We start from the raw sequence: 20,187 nt of genomic DNA, 5'->3' as shown, positions 1-20,187 counted from the left end.
TAAGGTAGGGGGTTAACGGTCTATAACTCTATAATGTATTTAGAAAGGAAGAAGGGAAAACCAGTTTCATTCCCACAGGGCAAGCAAGCTTCCCTAACCTAACTGCCATCAAGAGTTCAAAGGTTTTAGCCCTGCTAAAGGGCTTAGGCCTGCCCACCTGCTGAACTTTGGTGCACAGGGCTGATCTTAGCGACTTTGCCCTGTTTGGGGCACCTCTGGGCTCCTTTCATCTTCAGTAGTCTTGATGAGCCCTCAGGGATGGCAGGTCTGTGGGCTTTGCCTTGAATTGAAGTGGGGTGTCCTGCTGAGAGATCAGCCTATTTGCCTCCATAACCCTATACCTGTGGGGACAGAGTCATGGCTGCTTCCCTCACAGATGGTAGCCCCGGGTGGTGGAGGGGAGAGGGTGTTTCCTGCCCTGCAGGACAGTGGCTCTAAGGCCACCCTGCCACCACAGACCCTCCTACTGGTCCCACAGTGTGGTGGGCTCTGAATTGGGGCAGCGTCTGCCTGTGCTGTGCCTTCCCACGGCCTCTGAAGTTTGGGAAGGCAGCACCCACAGCTCTTACCAGTTCCTCCTCCCTCTCCTGGCCAGGTCCAGCCATGTGGCAGCTTGGCCAACAGGTTTTCATAGCAGGTGGGTACTGGTGTCCAGGCTGATGATCAAGTACAGTGGGTAAGAGGACAGAGGACTGGCTCTCACAGTGCAGCCTGCACTGCTCACAGGGAGGCCAGGAGAGGCCATCCCGATGTGCTAGCTTCTTGTCATGAGGAAGTGGGTCGGGTGCCTGTTAGAGACTACCCTACTCAGTGCTCCCAGTCAGGTGCCCAGTGCTCCCAGTCATGGTGTCCCAGGGCCAGGCTCACCTGGACCCCGAGGATGTGGGTCTCTGGGACTTCAAGGCTCAGATGGAGGTGCAGTTGATCTTCCAAGTGTGGGATTGCTTCCATGCAAGCAGGAAGGAGGGACAGTGGTGGTGAGCGACCTTATTGGATGGCCCTCTGGCCATGCTCCACAGAGTCTGAGCCGTGAGTGTCCCTGGGTCCAGGAACTCAGAGTAGTGCTACCCTCTGGGCTTGGGGGCTGGAGGACACTGGACTCACTACTGGGAGAACCAGGAGTGTGGGGACTCCTGGCACAATCTTCTCCCCAAAGTTGAGGCTGGACATCTAAGTCGGTCCTTCTCTGGACCCCACCATCCTGGTTCCAGGAGTTGCGTGACATCTGTGGATAGGGGCCCTGGAGGACACGTCCAGTGCTGACACCGTTCTGCTAGGAACCAGAGGCAATTGAACCTTTAAGGTGGATTCCAGGGGGGTGGCTGGCACTGCAACAAAGTCTGTGTGGGAGCTCGAGGCCTTTGGGAGAGGGAAGTTCATCCACTTTCCAAACTGTTAGAACCAGAGGCCTGATCTAGTTAAAAGAGTGGAAAGGCCACTGGGATAGCCCAGTGTGGGAGATACATTGGACTGCCTGGCTATCTGCTGGGGTGCTGGCCCCCTGCCCAACATCCCTGGCCTCCCACATGGAGGAGTCCTCAGGCAGCTGGCATAGGCATGTCCACTGCCCTGGCCGTCAGGCTCTGGCTGGGCAGGCCTGGAGGGAGGAGCTTCTGTGGCCTAGGCTCCTGGCACCCTTCTCACCAGGCACCTGTGGGTGCGCCCTGTGCCGCATGTCTCCAGGCATGGGGCTCCCCACTCAGGCTGTGGATGAGGCCTCCTCTGAGGGTGTCTAGGGATGGGGAACTGTGCTGGGGCTCCAGAAGCTAGCGTGGTCCAGGGGCTACCTGGGAGACAGACCCCAGCCCAGAGAACTAGCACATGAGAGGCAAGGAGGAGGCCAGGGGAGAGCAGAGGTCACCAGGGGCTTTGCAGGCCCGACTTGAAGTCCAGGCCAGGGCCCATGCACTCTCCAGCCAGGAGCTGGTGTTTACGCGTGTGAGCAGCTAAGTGCCTGCACACACGTGTACTTCTGTGAGTGCACACACTAGTGTGTGGAGGCCATACCGGAGAGCCCTGTTGCTTAGGTGCCCTCCCACCGCGGGTCCCTCAAGGAGCCAGGTGCATCTGCCTGATTCCAGAGCAGCCCATTGGAGGCTGGGGGACTGTGACCTGGATGGGGTCCCTCAGGGTCTATGGTGGGCACATGAAGGCATCATGGGGCAACTGAGGTCTGGGCTGGGGCTCAAGCAGCAGGTCAGCCTCTTTTGGACCAGGTGTTAGAAGCTCTTCCCCAGATGCAGGCTGAGGCCAACGCACCAGGCACCTTCCCAATTAGAGTCAGCCAGAAGTCAGGCGCCAACTGCATCCTTTCAGGTACAGCCTGCCCACTCTCACCTTGGCTGTGTTGGCCCTTGGCCAAGATGATTTCTTGAGGTGAGTGGATTCTGGGCCAGAGGGCTCTGCTGACCTCCTGCCTCTCCCCTACCAGTTCTGGGGGCAGGGGCTTCTAGCTTTGCCCAGAGTGGGGTAGAAGCCCCTGCCCCCTTGTGTGCAGCTTGGCACCCACAGCACTATTGAGGGGTAGTGTTGAATAAATAAATGGATTTATTTTAAAAGAAAATGCAAACCCTGAGTGGAATGGGGCACCATTGAAATAAATAGATCACTGGAAATCTGAAAAGTATCACCTGAAATGGCCTGGACCTCATGTATTTAGGAGTTGGGGCTCCAGGTCCAGGAGGACACTGGGGGGTGATTGGGTGGCCCAGGCACCTGTTGGCCAAACAGATGGGGCTAGCAGGTGGGCACAGCAGACCCCACATAAATGCAGCCTAGAGCTGGGCTGTGAGGGGCCGACATCTTAGCCTTGGGAGCTGGGAACACCCCTATGTTCTGAGCAGCTGCTGGGGGGCCTCCTTCTTGAGGCCTCAGGTCAGTGACTGTACCCACCGAGGCTGCCAGTACCCCACAGACAACCTCCTACAGCAGTAGACAGTTTACTGGGAGATCCAGGCCACAAAGAAACCACAGCACAAACACGTGCTGGCGCGTACACCGTGACATCATTGTTGGTGTAGGGGCCAGCCCCACACAGCTAGTGGGTATCCCTCCAAGCCTGGCGGTGATTAGAGATAAGATAGGAATTAAAAAGAGTAGCCCTAGGGGACCATGGGAGCTACCAAAGCTAAGGCCACCCCTTCCAGGTTAATTCAGTGTTTATTACCTACTTTATCTCCAAATTAGCAAATGAATACTCACAAAAATAGCACTATGTGTCATTATTCTCATGGTACTTACAATTTCAACTAAGCTACTTCTTAACTAACTTTTGTAACTACTTTACTCTACCTTAAGCTATTTATAAACCAAGGAACCAAGACTTAGAAGCAGGATGCCAAAGGCCTGGTGTGGTGGCTCGTGCTATCATCCTAACACTCTTGAGGCCAACGTTGGTGGATTACCCTGAGCTCACAGCTTCGAGACCGGCCTGAGCAAGAGCAAGATCCAGTCTCTAAAAATACCCAGGTGTTGTGGCACGTGCCTATGGTCCCAGCTACTTGGGAGGCTGAGGCAAGAGGATTGTTTGAGCCCAAGAGTTGGAAGCTGCTGGGAACTATGATGCCACATCACTCTACGGAGGCAAGAAAGTGAGACTCTGTCTCAAAACAAACAAACAAAAAGAAGCAGGACGTGAGAGTCTACAGCAGGTTTGACCACTCACACAGTTTCCAACGAAGACAATTAAGTCTATAGGTCCCTCCAGGGCAGACAGGCTGAAGCCACACCCTTATTGGGAGCAGGGTAGAAAGAAGTTGTTTCTCTTATCTCAACCCCTAGAGGTTGTTTCTCTTTTACAGAGAGCCTGTTGTACATATTGTTCCCAACACATCTTGCAATGGCTCATTGTCCCCAGAGACCTTTGTACAGGCTCTCTATAGGGGAAAGGCCAGACCTCAGTAAGACATTTCTTGTCCTTTATTCCAAGGCCTGTGCTGCTGTTGATCAGCACACTTTTGGGGCTCCTGATACACATTGTGGTGTCTCTGTGTACATACTCTCTTTAGTATCCACATCTTCTATCTTCCCTGTATCCCAAACTGCATCCCCTAACTAATTCTCATCAATTGAAACATTTCATAAAAATGCAATTTATGTTGTACCTCAAGAGGGCGCCCTCCTCTGAGCCTACTTCTTCAACCTGTGCTCCCACATTTCTACCCACAATGCACGGGAATCTGGTGTGCATTGTCACCCAGCTCATGGCCAAGGGCAGCCTGTGGGACCTGCTGCGGGTGAGCGCCGGTGAGGGCGAGGTTCTCCCTGGAAGCTGCAGGAGACACACAACAGGCATTGTTTTGCTTAAGAAACAACTTAAAATATAAGAAGCCCACTATTTGCCCATTGTAAAGATTTGAGAAAATACAGATATGCATAAGCAAAGACCTCACCTCTGCAGCCACTTCTCTTCCTGGGACGTGCTGGTATTAGAGTTTGCACAGGCATAGACTTGTCTATGCACACACTTTCACATGTGCGCAGGAGCTCACCGACTGCCTACATGCACACTTACCCACCCATGTGCACTGACATGTGCACTTATATGCACACACCCACACACACAGGCACACATTTATATGGACATGTGCACACATTTATGCACACACACATACACAGTGACTCAAAGACTCTGTCATCTCTGAGGAGCTCCATTATTTCCTTTAACATCAGAAGCAAAGATGCTCTGCAATCATCATGAAGATGCGGCCAGTTCTGGGGATGTTACTGTGGGAGGAGATGACGCAGTGCCAGGTGAACAAGGTCCAGTCTGTACTTGCTGACCCTGGCCTCTGATGCCCTCTTCAGACTCTGGCAGGAAAGTCCTGCCCGTGTCAGAGCTGGTGGATGTTGCCCCACAGGTGGCCAAGGGCATGCTACCTGGAGGCGCAGAGTCACATCCACTGGCTGCCAGGAATATCCTTGTTGGGGAAAACAATGTCTGTAAAGTCAGAGACTTTGGACTTGCTGGGGTCATCAAAGCACAGCCCATACTCTGCCCTGAGACCCAGGCCTAGCAGGGAGGTGGAACGCTGAGCTCTCCAGCTGAGGGACGCATTCCTAATGGTGTTACAGCTGTAGCTGTGGGCAGACAGCAGGGCTCCATATGCAGCCACCCCAGCTCGGGCCTTTGATGTGGCCCAGGGGCTCCCATTTCCTGCCCCTGCCGGCCCTCCCAGCCTACCCCTAACAATGGGGGCAGCAGCTCCCTCTGTGGCGGTAGGACGGCCGCCATGAGTCAGACAGTGGCTTCCGTGTGCCGCCTGTGCCCGTCTGAGTGTGGGATGCCCGTCTGAGTGCAGGATGCCTACCTTTCACAGAACCACAACATCCCCAGAAAGTGGGTGATGCCCGCAGCTCTCTACCAAGGGCACTACCCACCAAGTCTGACGTCTGATGTGTGGTCCTTCGGCATTCTCCTCCACGAGACACTCAGCATGGGTCAGCCAGATGCCCTACCCAGGTGTGGCCCACACAGTGTCCCTGACCTTGTGCAGGGCATTGGAGGGGAGTGAAGAAGGGGCTGCATAGATGGCGGGACTGGGACCACTCACTTCTGCCTGGGGCTGCCTCCTGGACTCACTTTCAGAGATGGGCATTGGAAGCAGTGCTAGGAAATGCCCAGGGCAGGCGGCAAGCTGTGAGGAAAGGCTCTTTGGGAGGTGGCAGTGGCTGAGTGGACTTCCTGGGGTGGGGGTGGCAGTGGCTGGGTGGGCTTCCCAGGGGAGGTGGCAGTGGCTGGGTGGGCTTCCTGTGTCGAGCAGCAGGTGGGCACTAGCCTGTTCCCCAGCTCTTCTTACCCCACCGGCCGCAGGCATTTCTAACTAGGAGGCCTTCCTAAGGGTGGATGGGGCTACTTTGTTCCCCGCCCACTAGAGTATCTACCCAGTGCACGAGCTGATATTCTGGGGCTGGCACAGGGACCCTGAGCTGTGGCCTTGCTGTGAAGTCCTGCAAGAGAAGCTGCTCAGCCTCGGTAGGTACGAGAATCTGCTCTGAGTTGCCTCGGAGGCAACATAGCCAAGCCCAGCAGAGACGTGGGTGGACTTCAGACGTGGGTGCAGAGCAGTGAATGAAGCACACTCGCATTGAGTAAATGTGTGTGCTTCTGTCTTGTTAATCTGTCTTTTGATGTTTGGGCCTCAGCCGTGCAGCAGGTGAGGAAAAGATGTCATTTTTTCTCTCACAGTTTCTGGTGCCCAGTGAGGGGTGGCTGAGACACCCGGCTTGTTCTGGGGCCTGCAGACGAGATCACGGGACTACTGATGCAAAGCCACCAGAAGGAAGGCATTCTCATCATGGTTAGCCCCCCTGGATCTCCATCTGCAGAGCCCTGTTGAGAGTGGAAGGTAAAACTTCTTGTCTCTTTTCCAAATTCAGACTAGCAGGAAAAAAATCATTCGGATTGTTGACTCTTGTGTAAATTGGTTTGTTGTACTCACTGTCCTTTCAGTCCCAGGAATACCTGTTTCTTCTTACTTGTACTACATTGTCCTGAGAGCATGGCTTATGACAACTGAGAAGACTGAGGGGCAGGTCAGCCTAACTGGACGCTGGTGCCCAGCTGGAGCCTGTGCATCTTCTGTCGGCCTGTGCCAGCAGCCATCAGGGGAGTTTGCAGTAAGAGGCTCCTGTCCACAGAGGCTTTTGTCTCGCCCATTGTTGCTTCATAGTGCTGGAAAGCACTTGTCCCTGCCATGGCTGCTGGCTGGGGGTTCTGGCTGGGCCTTGGCTGGGCTGCATGTTTCTGCATTCTCTTCAAAAAATATCTCCTTTGTCCATGGTTAAGTCATAAAAGGCATTTGGTTCTGAGTCACATGAAAGGTATTTTTGGTGTAAGGGAAGGAAAAAAGTTCAGTACTGCCAGGAATAATATTTACTATTGGTTCCAGTTGAAACCCAACAATAAGACATTTGAGTTTTTTTGAGAAGGGGTCTTGCTCTGTCTCTGGGCTGGAGTGAAGTAGCATCATCTCAGTTCACTGAGCCTCAAATTCCTGGCCTCAGGGGATCCTCCTGCTTGGACCTCCCAGAGTGCTGGGATTACAGGTGTGAGCCACCAGAGGATATTTGAAAGAATTATTTAAAAAGAGCTTTATGGTCAAAAGTTGGCCTAATTAGAAGTTGACAGTTAGGCCATATGTAATTTTTAAGGCCTCTCTTGTCTCTTAGATCCTCCTTTTCCCAGGGGAGTGTCTTAGTCAGCAGAAATACTTTCTCCAAACCCTGTGACTAGACACTCCTCTGACTCTGTCCACTCTGTGCTAGAATTTACTAGCCCTTGAGAAAGTTTAAGGTCTCCCTACACTGGCTTCTAACACCACCACTTCTTAGCCAACCTTTGTCCCCCACCCAGCTGGCTCCTGGGGTTCCTTGGTCTGTCTGTCCCCGGAAAGCCTGACCTCTCCAACGTTCATCCCTGCCAGAGCCTACCCCAGCCCCTCAGGCACTGATCTCTGGGCTCCCGCTCTCCAGGACTCAAGGTCCCCCAAGGCAGCTACCTGAGGCCAAAGGGACAAAGTGAAACAGACCATGACGAAGCTCAAGGAGGGAAAATGAACCTACCATCTCAGTGACCTCTGGCAACAGGCAACCCCCCAACTCCACATGGAGAAAACGTCTTTCTCTGCCTCGGAGACGTACACTTTCTGTCCTGACTCTTCTACAATCCAAGTCATCTTCCTAAAATACAAACTGTAGGGAGATAACTGTTATCAGAAAAAAAAAAAAAAAGAAGGATCTGGAAACTGGGAAAATGAAAAGCTTTAGTCATCTGAGGGGGTAATATTAATTTGTCCCATTTTGCCAGAAACACAATTTGGATAAAAGTAGAAGTGGAGATAAACCTGTGTGTTTATAGTCCTATGCTCTGCTGACTCATGAATAAAAGTTTTAAAATGAAAGAGATAAGATTTGTTTGCACCTGACTGTGTGTTTATGTATTGTTTATGTTTATATGGGTGTTTGTATTATGTATATAAAATATTTGTCTATCTTCAGATGGTATTAATAAGTTAATTTATAAAACACCTTTAAATAGTTCTGTTCAGATTGGTTTTGAGCTTATAGATAAGGGCTTGTATAAAGTAAATATTCCTAAAACTCTCAGAAATACAGAAACTGGGCTTAGTGCCTATAGCTCAGCAGCTAAGTCACCAGCCACATATACCAGAGCTGGTGGGTTCAAATACAGCCCAGGCCAGCTAAACAACAATGACAAATGGAGCTAAAAAATAGCCAGGCATTGTGGCAGGCACCTGTAGTCCCAGCTACTTGGGAGGCTGAGGCAAGAGAATTGCTTAAGTCCAAGAGTTTGAGTTGTGACGCCACAGCACTCTACCAAGGGTGACATCATGAAACTGTCTCAAAAAAAAAACAAAAAAGAAAGAAATACAGAAATTACGCCAATTTTTAAAAACTTTATAAGATCTTGGATAATCTTTGGTAAATGAAGTTTTCAGATTGTTGGTAAAATTAAAAATAAGTATGACTTCAGAATTCTCAGCATCAAATATAATGGAGATGCACATTTTTTTTTTCTAGCTAGGTTTAGTAGTCAAACAAGCTTGTGTTATTACTACTAAATGTTTAGGATCATAAGACTGTAAATGCAGCCAAGAGCACCAAGCACAGTGAACACTCACTCACTGCTCCAGTTACAGGAGAGAGAGTAACTAACTTACTTGTTAGTTCCTTTGCTTCCGAGATAGTCGCATGATTTGCCAACAGGAAAAATGGCTCAGGATGATTGGTTTAATGCTTCATGAAATTTTCACAAGCATGTCAAGCATGACTGTTAAAAACAAGTGAATTAGGTGAACATAAGTGGGATAAAAGTTTATAAATGAAATTTTAAATAATAATTATGTTCTGTAATGTAAGTTTTCTCCAACACACTGGCACCTGGTGAGGCGCTGCACATGCACCCGCTGCTCTCTCGGGCTGGGCTGAGCAGCGACCAAGCTGGTAGCACGGGTCAGGGGAGCATGGCCTTGTGGGTATTCACTGGCTAAGGCTGAGAAGCCCTTGAGGAAATGACAGAAACCAGGCTCGTTGTGCTGAGATGTGCGGGCACCAAGAGCAGCTCCGCACACTGGGAGAGCTGGGCCTCAAGCCTCACTGCCAGTCCTGATGGAATAGAAGAAATAGTCTCTGTGAGGATGATAATATGGCTTTTGGAAAGTATTAATTGGACAGAGGCACAGATAATCAACATTTTCAGAAGTACTTAACACACAGAAGACTAAAGCATTTTGGTTATGAATCGCACAACAATGAGGATAAAGATATTTGTGATTGCATTTTGGAGAATTGGTTGAAGGAAAGTTACATCAAACATAAGCCTAAATAACTGGCCATAAGTGAGTATGGAGCTGGGCGTGGAATCCCCTCCTGCTGACTCACATCAGTTTTGAAGGATGAGATCATTTCTCCCCGTTTGGGGTCAGAGATTGTCAGGAATTTTAAGCATCTTATGCTGCCGCATCGCAGTTTGCTGGTGCTCACAGGAGAGTCCTGACCTCGGACAGGGCTCCGTGGAATGTGGCTGTGACACATGCCACTTTGCTCAATTCCTAGTTTTCGCTAGAAATTACTGCTACTAAGAGTTAAAAAACCAGCTTGGTGCCTATACCTCAGTGGGTGGGGTGCTAGCCACATACACCGAAGGTGGTAGATTTGAGCCTGGCCTGGGCCTGCTAAATAACAATGACAACTGCAACCAAAAACTGGCCAGGCATTGTGGCGGGTGCCTGTGGTCCCAGGTGCTGGGGAGGCTGAGGCAAGAGAATCACTTGAGCCCAGGAGTTTGAGGTTGCTGGGAGCTGTGTCACCATGGCACTCTACCCAGGGCGACATGGTGAGACTCTGTCTCAAAAAAATAAAAGAGTTAAAAACCATGACACACACATACACACACACACACACACACACGATTTAAGATACTAGAAATAGTAAAGGAAACAACTTTGTGTGCAAAAGTACATAAGGAAAAGGAAATGTCTTTTTGGTGAGGACAGTTAGGAGGTACTGGGTGTTGCCTGTGGCTCAGTGGGTAGGACATCAGTCCCATATACTGAGGGTGGACGGTTCAAACCCGGCCCCGGGCCAAACTGCAATAAAGAATAGTTGGGCGTGGGCGGCGCCTGTGGCTCAGTGAGTAGGGCGCCGGCCCCATATGCCGAGGGTGGCGGGTTCAAACCCAGCCCTGGCCAAACTGCAACAACAACAAAAAATAGCTGGGCGTTGTGGCGGGTGCCTGTAGTCCCAGCTGCTCAGGAGGCTGAGGCAAGAGAATCGCGTAAGCCCAAGAGTTAGAGGTTGCTGTGAGCCGTGTGACGTCACGGCACTCTATCCGAGGACGGTAATACAGTGAGACTCTGTCTCTACAAAAAAAAAAAAAAAAAAAAGCCCTGGTCTCTGGAGCAGGCAACATTTTTTTTTTTTTTAATAGAGACAGAGTCTCACTTTATTGCCCTTGGTAGAGTGCTGTGCCATCACAGCTCACAGCAACCTCCAGTTCCTGGGCTTAGGCAATTCTCCTCCTTCAGCCTCCCCAGCAGCTGGGACCATAGGCGCCCACCACAACACCTGGCTATTTTTTGTTGCAATTTGGCCAGGCGGGCTTGAACCCACCACCCTGGGCATATGGGGTCGGCAACATTTTAACATAACCAAAATTACAACTGGTAACATGGTACTAGATTTCTAGGAGCAATGTCTGTAGGCTACATCTCATAGGATAGCATGTTAGATTTTTAGGACTTTTCTACAATTTCTGCAACACTCATCAGTAACACCTGTAAAGATAACCTCAAGCGGTGTTGGCATTACTTGTTTCAAAACGTTTCCCATGTAATTTAACATATCAAATTAAGCCTAATTAATTTAACACCTCTCTCTGTAGAAGAGAGGTGTTAAATTAAATAGAGCCCTTATCTAGCTCTAAACCAATCTGAACAGAACTGTTTAAAGGTATTTTATAAATTAATTTGTTAATACCATCTGAAGATAGAAAAATATTTTATATACATAATACAAACACCCATATAAACATATAAACATTTGTTGTGGGCAGCGAATTCTTAGAAACTCCCAAAGTTCATGGTCAAAAGACTTAATTTATAATTTTATTTTAGGAAGTTATAAAAATTGTTAAGAAGTTTTTAAAACTTGATTAAATATCACATTGGTTATTTAAAGAAAGTGAAAATAAAAAAATTTAAAGGAAATACAGTGGGTTACATACTTGTGAACAAAACTTGGCTCTTTTCATGCTGAGAAGACTCAGCTTCTCTGAAGTGACCACAGACCTGGTAAGAAACAACTTGGGGCGCAAGTTACAAGGGAAGCACCGAACTGTTGTTTCCCGGCCAAGTCACTTAAAAGATAAAAACTTTTCATATTACCAAATTCTAGTTTTGCATCCATATACTATTAATACTAAAAAGCTAATTCTTAGCAGATTTTTCTAAATAAATCTAGCCAATTTTAGTCGATGTTGGCTATGCAGGTAAGATTCCTTTCCCACAAACCGTTTACAGTCTCTTCTTAATACCCACCAGCACTTCTCTCTTCCTCCATTTTTCTTTTTCTGCTTCTGGAGGACCCAGTCATCCTGCTTTAGCTCTGACCCAGGTGCTGCTTTTCCCATAGCAGGAAACCACCTCCTTACCCTTCATACCTCCTAACTTTCTTTCTTTCTTTTTTTTTTGGAAAGACAGAGTCTCACTCTACTGCCCTGGGTAGAATGCTGTGGCGTCACAGCAACCTCCAGCTCTTGGGCTTAGGCGATTCTCTTGCCTCAGCCTCCCGAGTAGCTGGGACTACAGGCACCCACCACAACGCCCAACTATTCTTTTATTTTTTTTTTTTGTAGAGACAGAGTCTCACTGTACCGCCCTCGGGTAGAGTGCCGTGGCCTCCTGAGCAGCTGGGACTACAGGCGCCCGCCACGACCAGGGCTGTCTTATGGAAGCTTTTGCAATCAGCTGCAGTCCTGAATTGTTTCTTCCAGCGTAATCCATGGAAAAGACTCTTGACATGTACTCTGGATACAGGTTTCTGGTAACTTTGAGATCACACCTTTGGGTTGGGTAAGGATTTCCAGAACTGTAATGGAGAACCTGATGGCCTCATGAAACTGCTACCCTGAAGTCAATTAGAATAAGATTTAATTACATGGGAATCAGTGAATTGATGAGGATAATTTTGTATGACTTTTTGTTTGAAACATTACTAGTTCTTTAATGTTTTATTTTTCAGATTTACGGAAATGCTTTCTCTTAAACTATCTATAAAGCTTACAGCAATTTGGTAAAGTATAACTTTGCAAACAAGGTGAAATATATTTTTCTTCCTACCTAGTCCGTCCAGAATTCAGAAACTATTAGTCAGTGTTCTTATTTTCATGGCAATATATAGTCTTTTGCATGAGTTCAATAAGAATCTCAATGACACAATTGGAAGGAAACGCTGATTATGCCACCAAGGCTTTGATTAGAATGTCATATTCCAGATATGACCAAACAACTTTAAGGAGTCCATGAAGCCCCTTGCAAAAAAAAAAAAAAAAAAGAAACCAAACAGGTCTCCTACCTCATATTTGGTCTTACAGAGGGGAAAGCGGTGTCAATTCCTGGTATGCACAGGAACCTTAAGATACTTCAGGGACTTCAAGAAGACAGAAATTTACCCACATCAATGGGGTTTACAGGGAGGGTCTGGCTTGGTTTCCCAACTCCAAGAGGCTTTCAACATCTACCCCAAGATTCCTTATCAAAAGTTCCAGCAAAGCAAACTTTTAAAGGGCCTATGTGGGTAATCACTATTCTTGCTGCACTTATGTAAATAGTTAGAACAAGTTTAATGTGTCAATTGTAGAGAAAAAAATTGTTTCACACACAAAAAATGTAGTGTGCCCAGAACTAGACTCTAGGCCTGTCCAGTTCTTGAGGTCTGTTTCCCACCTATAAACTGGACTGGTTCCTGAATGCTAGTTTCCTCTGATATCTGGCTACAACTCTCCAAACTAATATTTCCAACTTATTTTCCACCATTCTGGCTCTGGATTGATGACTAAAGATTAAAATTGTCCTTTTTGTAGCCAGCCATGAGCCTGTAGCCCCAGCTGCTCAGGCAGCTGAGGCAGGAGGATCATTTGAAAGCCCGGGAGTTGGAGGCAGCAGTGAGCTAGGCTGACGCCACTGCAGTCTAGCCCAGGTGACATAGTGAGACTCTGTCTCAATGAATAAATAAGTAAAACTGCCTTTTTCCTGATGCCCTGCAAGCTGACGCTGGACGACTTCATACAGGCTTCAGAGATCACAACTCACATATGGTTAACCTTTGTGAATTTCAAACTGCAAATGCAAAAACTCTGTCAGGGTGGGCAGTGCCTGTGGCTTAGTGAGTAGGGCACCCGCCCCATATACTGAGGGTGGCAGGTTCAAACCCGGCCCTCGCCAAACTGCAACAAAAAAATAGCCGGGCGTTGTGGCAGGCACCTGTAGTCCCAGCTACTCGGGAGGCTGAGGCAAGAGAATCACCTAAGCCCAAGAGCTGGAGGTTGCTGTCAGCCATGACACCACAGCACTCTATCCCACTGCCTATCCTTCTGAAGATGTTTTTGGTCCCACATCGAGAATCTCAACCAGTTGGCTGCCTTCTACACTAAAAAACAGAGTTTACAGTTTGTTCTAATCATTAACCTTTTTCTTTTGTTTCTACAGAAATGCCTCTTGTTGAGCAACCACACAGGCCTGGTTTTGGTGGAAGCTGCTTGCAACATAGCCTCCTGAACTGAGCCACTTTTAACTGTTCACCTGGACTGACCTCTTCCCAGGTCTGGAGGATGGGTCAGCCCACAATGGGACAATCTATCAATCCCGCAACTGGGATGTGCCACCTCTTGGGGAAGCCAGAGGGGGGATGAAGTGGTGCAGGGAACAAGAAGTGGGAGCCACTCTTGCCTTCCCCTCACCCTTCCTCCCTGGAGCAGCCCACAGAACCCAGGAAGGGACTTTTCTGCCCTCATCACTCCTCACTCCCCTGAAGAGCCTCATGGCAGGTGTCCTGCCCCTACACCAGAAGGCAGGTCACACAGGGTGACCAAGGAGAAACTGAACACACAGGCACTGCTAAGCTCTCCCAGTTTATTACCATTAGATTTCACTTTTCATCCTCCAATCATACCACTTTCTATAAAATGCACAGATCTCCCCATTTCTTTGGACACTTTCACATATCAAACATGTATCAAATATGTGGCTTTTCTTTTGTTAGTATCTTTTGTTATAAGGGTCTCAGCCATGAAGCTTGTGGTGGGTGAGGAAAAGCTAAGACTTCTCTCTCCAGAGAGCTTGATAAAGATGCAGCCCCTAGGGCCAGGCTGGTCTAGACCAAGGGCACTGCCATGGGAGCATCTCCTCTGGGGATGCCACTCTAGTTGTGGCAGAGGAAGTGGGCCCTCTGTAGACAGCAGCTCTGGGAAGTGCTATGCCAGGGCGACATAGGGCTGACACCAGGACTGATCCTCCAGATGCAGGCCGGGTCCTCCCCTGGCCATTTGTGGAGTCTCCTAGGCTTTGGCTGGGCTCTCCCTGTAACATCAGCAATCCTCCAAGCTGAGTGGGGCTCAGGACCCCTTTCAGATACTACCCAACCTGGGACCACCTGAGGTGGGAAATAGCATTCCACCTCCCAGCCTTAACACTGACCACCTGGCTTGGGTTACTAACTGAGGCTGACGTACCCTGAGAGCAGACAGAGGGGAGGCTTGGCTCTCAGTGGCCACAGCCACACAGATGACTCACTATGGACTTGTGCAACTATTTACAGCACAGCTGGGGTGGGGCAGCAGGCCAGGAGGGTTCCCTTCATTGTTCCCAGCCTCCACTAAGCCTTCATCTACCTGACTTACCCCCTAAGAAGCCCCCCAATAGACCTGAGTCAAAGCCTGCTGGCCATTTGAAATATGTGGATACAGCCCGTTGAACGCTTACCTTGGTTAAGGACACCTATCCCAAGAGCTAACAGCCCCTGCGGAGCCCCGCCCCCTGCAGCCTTATGCTAGATGCTTGGCTTGTTGGCTCCAGGTACCAGCTGTCCTTCTCAGCTCCCACATCTGCCCCTGACCTATTGAGTCTGGCCACCTGTAGCAGGAAGGCCCCTACCCCTCAGCCTATCTTGGGTGCTCCCAGGGTTGGGGGCAGGACCCCTTCGAGACAGCCCCTTGAAACTGCTCCAGGATAGCTGGGAGGGACAGTTCCCTAAAGGGCTCCCAAACCCCCAGGCAGCCACAAGGGGCCCTGGAGGCATCCTATCCAGCTTCAGGAGTGCATGGTGTCCCAGGCCCCCAGGAGCCATGAGGCACCCTCTATTTCCGGGCCTGGGCTGGAGTGGCCCTGCAGTGAGGAAGGCTTGGCTGGGAAGTGGGGGGCTCACCAATTTCTTAAAGACCCTTAGGGCCACATAATTCATGCACACACTACCAGGGTTTGCTGGCTGCTTGGAGTTTATTTGCCACTTGGTGCAAGGTGAAGAGTTACAGGTTGCCAGGAAAGCTGAGTGTGCGTGGGCGGTACAGGCCAGGGCTCTGGCTGCCTCCGCTGCTGTCTGAGAACAGTCTTCTCTCCAGTGTCCTGCAGCCTGGTTGCAGAGCTGGTGGCTGTGGCTCAGGGCTCACGTCAGGATGCCGGCCCAGTGCTGGGCTGGCCGCAGGGCTGCTTGCTCATGGCTTCTCGGGCTAGGCCACTGGTGGTCATGTTTCTGGAGGCCTGGGGAGCTTCGGGGCTGGGGGAGAGCATGGGTCAGAAGACTGTATTACCACCACTGCCCCTGCACCCCCAGGGAGGTGGACTCACTGCTCTGGGGACTCCACAACTGTGGCCATGAACGGGAGCGTGGACTTTCCGAAAAAGAAGCTCGCCCACCAGTGGCCCGGGTCAGCCTTGGGCAAACCTGGGAGAAGCAAGGGGGAGTCACAATGCCGCCCGCTTCGGGGGCGCAGGGGGGGGCTTCTGAGGCCTCAGGGAGCGAGGGCGGGGGCGCACTCACCGGGGTGGTGGGCGATGGCTTCCCCAGGGCTCTCAGTGCTCCCACAGGAGCTGCTGCTGGAAGCCGAGCCCAGGCGGCCTGGCAGGGAGAGGCCCAGTCAGCGGAGCGGAGCCCCCAAGCCACCGGCCCGGGGGAGCGCTGGGGGTTCCCCCGGGAGACCGGGCATCGCGGGAGCGGACCCGCAAGAGGTCTACTCACGCCGGTAGTAGTCGTGGGTGGCCACGAGCGAGCCGCCGGAGGGGATGGCCGCCATGCTCTGGCCGGCCGGCTGCTGGGAGGCTGAGCGCGGTGGGCAGCGCTGTGGTCAGCGGGCCGAGCTCAGGAAGGGCGCCCCGCCCGCGGCCCGCCGGCTCCGTCCGCCGATTCGCGATCCCGGGGCCGCCTTCGCCGCTGGCGCGGGCAGCTCCAACCGGCCCGAACTGGCCGCGCAGGCGGAACAAAAGCGCTTTGTGCGCCGGGTCCCGGTCTGGGCGCCAGCAACCGGCCCAGACCACCCTGCCGCAGAGCGCGTCCAGGACCCCGCGCCCTCGGCGCGCCAACCCGCGAGCAGCCCCGGCCCGCGTCCCGCCCTCCGTCCCGTCCGGCCTTGGACCCCGGCCTCGCCCGTTCCACCCCACGGCCGCGCGCGCCCTTACCTCGACGGCGACCCCTCGCGGGCCTCGGCGCGCGATCACGGGTGGCGGGGACAGGGCGCTAGGCCGCGGAGCCCATGAGCAGACAAGAGACCACTCGATCACCCGGACGCGCAGGCGCGGACGCGCCCCCTTCTACGCGCCAGGCCGCCGCCTGTCACGGTGGGCGGGGCGCCACGGTCCCGCCCGGCCCCGTTAGGTCCCGCCCTGCCGCCACCCCGGCCAGGCTCGGCCGCCCAGCGCCCGCTGAGGTCCTGCTCCGTGGCGTTTGTTCGCCTGTGGAGGTCCGGGAAGCGCGTCGCGGCCTAGCCCTGTTCCGAGTGACAGCGGCTGTGTCTCCTCCCCCGGGCCCGGGTCCCATTCTCAGTCCGGGCCCAGACTGGCCAGCTCGTGTCGCGCTCTCCGGCCACGGTGAGGCGCGCTGGCCCCAGCGCTTCGCGTGCGCGGTGCTGCAGTCCGCAGCCCAAGCCGAACCCCGCAGCGCAGCCTCCGCACTCCGCAGTGTCCCCTCCAGCCTGCCTCTCACTCAGACAGGTGGGGTGCGCCTGCTCATGCGCGCCCCTCCAGCCCTTCAAGGGTCTCCGTGGCGTCCCCTGTCTCCAGTTGTGGGCACTAGATGAGTACCCAGAGGCGCTGTGTGCCTGGAGACCTCAAGCCTGCGTTTCCCTCGGGGCTCTGGTGGCCCTGAAACCTTCAGCTTGGTCCTCAGCCCTAGACGGCACCCAGCTAGGGTGCTAGAGGGGAATGGAAGGTGGGGACAGGCCCAGAGAGAGGCTTGTTTCGGTGGATGTGGGTCCGGGATGAGTCTCCAGTAACGGAAGGCAGAGGCTGGGCCACACTGCTTCCCCTCTTGGGGGACCCCAGAAAGTCCCTGGCGGGTGCTTGGGACCTTGGGAATGGACTGCCACACCCTGGCTGTCCACCAGGAGGAGTGACTCCCCGTCTCTGTAGGCTCCCTCCGCCACAGGGAGGAAGTCGCCAACCGAGCTGGAAATTCAGTTTCTTTATACACGGGTCCTGGCTGGGTGGTGTCTTCCCTGTGGTTGAGAGGAGCCAGGAGGTCGGTGGGGACACCTAGACTGCAGGGCTTCTCGAATCAGCCTTGGTGGGTGTGATGCACATGGGGTTGGTTGTCCCCAGCAGCTGGGATGGCTGCATGCTTGCTGGCTCTGCGCTGGGTGATACTTGGAAGACTGAGGGGATCGTGCCTTGGAGGGGTGCGGATGGCTCAGCCAGAGGCAGAGAATGGTGTGCTGAACCACATCAGAGCTGCCTTCCAGTGGAGGGGCCAGTCCAGCAGCTGGAAGGGAGAAGGGGCTGTCAGGTTCATGTAGCCTGGGGGAGGGCAGAGGATGGGCACCCGGGGACATGGTGCTCAGACCATGGTGGGAGAGGTGCACAGGGTCACTGAAGAGGCAGATGGGTCAGGCTAGTTAACACCAGGAGGTGGGAATGTTTTGGCAAGACCCATGCTTGTTTTGGCTGCTTGAGCTGCAGCTCTGAAGGCCCCTTGCCTGGATTCCTGTGTTTCTGGGAGCTCACAAGGACCTCAAATGAACGTAGCTGCAGGGTCTGAGGCTGGAGAGGCCAGTTCAAGACTTGCCCAGCACCTGTTCTGCACCTGACAGTACAGCAGCCTCAGGAAAAGACCTCAGGCGATTTCTACAGCCCCAGAAGTGGGGTTAGGGCTCAGAGGGAAATGTCTAGTCAAATCCTAAGCATAGCAGTTACTCAGCAGGGGCACAGCTGGCTGGGGCAAGGGCTGGTGCCAAACCTTGGGGGCCTGGGCAGGATTAGAGTGCTGCCCCAGGGTGGGTGGTGTGGGAGGACAGTTGGGTCAGGTCCTCTAGAGCAGACCCATTGTATGGGGGCTCTGAGTTGAAACAGCTGGGACTTGGGGGCTGCCCTGGAGAAAGGAGCTGGCTTAGGGAGCTATGAGAACACAGGGCTGCCTGGCCTTTTGCTGGGGGAGCTCGGGACTGGACACTGGCTCTGGTCTTGCTGTTGTTGTTTCTAGATGGGACCCACCTCTCCATTCATTCACTAAGCCCCACTGTGTGCCAGGTGCAGCATGAGGACTGTGTGCAGAGCTGGGTTGACTGGGTAGGCCCAGCTCTTACCCATGTGCAGTTCAGGACCGAAGGCTGAGTAAATACAATCTCAGCACTAGAGGAGGGAGGTGCTCCTGGTGGCAGCAGAGCATGTGCAAAGGTCCTGGGCTGGCTGTGGGTATGGGGAGGTTGGAAAGCAGAGAGTAGGTGTTGCCCCAGTGCCTCATGGCCTGGGATGTCCTGCTCTAGGGCTGTGGTAGCACCTCCTACACCCAGGCTCACAAACAGGGCAGGCCCTGGGATGATTCCCAGTAGGCCTGAGGATCTGTCCTTCCCCTGGGCCTCCCTGGCTGGCTTAGGCCCAGGCAGGGGGACAGGAGAAGGGGAAAGGGGCTGGCTACAGTTCTCTGACTTGCCACTTTGTGCAGTGGGCTCCAGAGCTCTCCCTAGAGGCGGAGAAGCCATGGAGCCCATGCCTCTTACACGGGTCATCTCCACCCTCTGGATGGAGAAGCCTTGGCCATCACAGAAGAGACTTCAGGGCTGCCCAGGGCACCTCCAGGTGGTGCTCTGAACTCTCCTCTCTAGCTTAGAGCTCTAGCTTCCTGGGATGGGCTTGGGGACCTGTTGTTTCTCCTTCCATTTTCTTTTCTTTTTTTTTTTTTTTTGAGACAGAGCCTCAAGCTGTCCCCCCGGGTAGAGTGCTGTGGCATCACAGCTCACAGCAACTTCCAACTCCTGGGCTCAAGCAATTCTCCTGCTTCAGCCTCCCAAGTAGCTGGGACCACAGGCGCCTGCCACAATGCCAGGCTATTATTTTTTTTTTTTTGGTCGAAGCCATCATTGTTGTTTGGCGGCTCCGGCTGGATTTGAACCCTCCAGCTAAGGTGTATGTGGCTGGCGCCAAGCCTCTCCTTCCATTTTCAAGACCCAGTCATCACAGTCAAGTGGCAACCATTAGGTGCTGTTTGATTAGATTGTGTTCTAGTCCCTGGGTACAGATGCATGCTGGGTGTGGACACTGGGCAGAGCCCATACCATCCTCTGTGACTGAGAGCAAGGTGGGTCTGGGAGCCTTCAGGGAGCTGTGTGCTTGGCTGCCCACTGTGGCCACCCCGTGGAACTCACTCCTGTGGAAGTAGGAAGTGCAGCAGGTTCCGGGGACAGATGCTGAGACAGGGCTTGGGGTGCAGAATGTGTGTCATGTGTCAAGATTCAGTGTCTGGGAAAGGAACGGCCAGTGGACTCCACCTTTGTGCAGCTGCTGGGGAAAGGGAGGCTCAGGTGGGGTGGGTTGTCCCCTCAGTGCCGAAGCTGGGATTATCCAACAGACTCTAAACTAGCTGTTGTAAAACTGCACAAATGAGTACCCTCAAAGATGTGTTTATGACCAGTCTGTCGGCAAAGCCAGAATAGGAAAGAACATCTTCAGCATGGTCGAGAACATGGAG

General features: G+C 52.4%; 2 protein-coding genes and 1 long non-coding RNA gene across 6 annotated transcripts; 2 read left to right on the top strand and 1 right to left on the bottom strand.

Annotated features, from left to right (window-relative positions):
- Positions 1–843: 843 nt before the first annotated feature.
- PTK6 (protein tyrosine kinase 6) lies at positions 844–2,520 on the top strand. Its single transcript, XM_053573774.1, is given in 3 exon segments — positions 844–1,020; positions 2,217–2,316; positions 2,432–2,520. Coding segments are annotated over 3 exon segments (366 nt in total).
- A 3,239-nt stretch (positions 2,521–5,759) lies between these two features.
- Positions 5,760–7,901, top strand: LOC128573389 (uncharacterized). 4 transcript variants are annotated; one of them, XR_008376454.1, is made up of 4 exons: positions 5,760–5,974; positions 6,188–6,347; positions 6,452–6,618; positions 7,425–7,901. It is a non-coding gene; the product is annotated as an uncharacterized LOC128573389 (long non-coding RNA). The 4 variants fall into 4 exon arrangements; XR_008376451.1 differs by having other exon boundaries at positions 6,452–7,901; XR_008376452.1 differs by having other exon boundaries at positions 5,760–5,978; positions 6,452–7,901.
- Positions 7,902–15,493: 7,592 nt separating this feature from the next.
- Positions 15,494–16,816, bottom strand: PPDPF (pancreatic progenitor cell differentiation and proliferation factor). The gene is made up of 5 exons (XM_053573610.1): positions 16,689–16,816; positions 16,252–16,472; positions 16,054–16,131; positions 15,861–15,957; positions 15,494–15,789 (listed from the first exon to the last, which is right to left on the bottom strand). The coding sequence occupies exons 2-5, from the start codon at positions 16,304–16,306 to the stop codon at positions 15,684–15,686; spliced, it is 336 nt and encodes a 111-aa protein (XP_053429585.1). The 5' UTR covers positions 16,307–16,472; positions 16,689–16,816; the 3' UTR covers positions 15,494–15,683.
- Positions 16,817–20,187: the final 3,371 nt, after the last annotated feature.

The sequence above is a fragment of the Nycticebus coucang genome, chromosome 21 (assembly GCF_027406575.1).
Source record: "Nycticebus coucang isolate mNycCou1 chromosome 21, mNycCou1.pri, whole genome shotgun sequence".
In the NCBI taxonomy this organism is placed as follows: Eukaryota; Metazoa; Chordata; class Mammalia; order Primates; family Lorisidae; genus Nycticebus; species Nycticebus coucang.
Note: the sequence above shows the minus strand (reverse complement) of the source record. Positions and strands in the feature narration are given on the sequence as shown.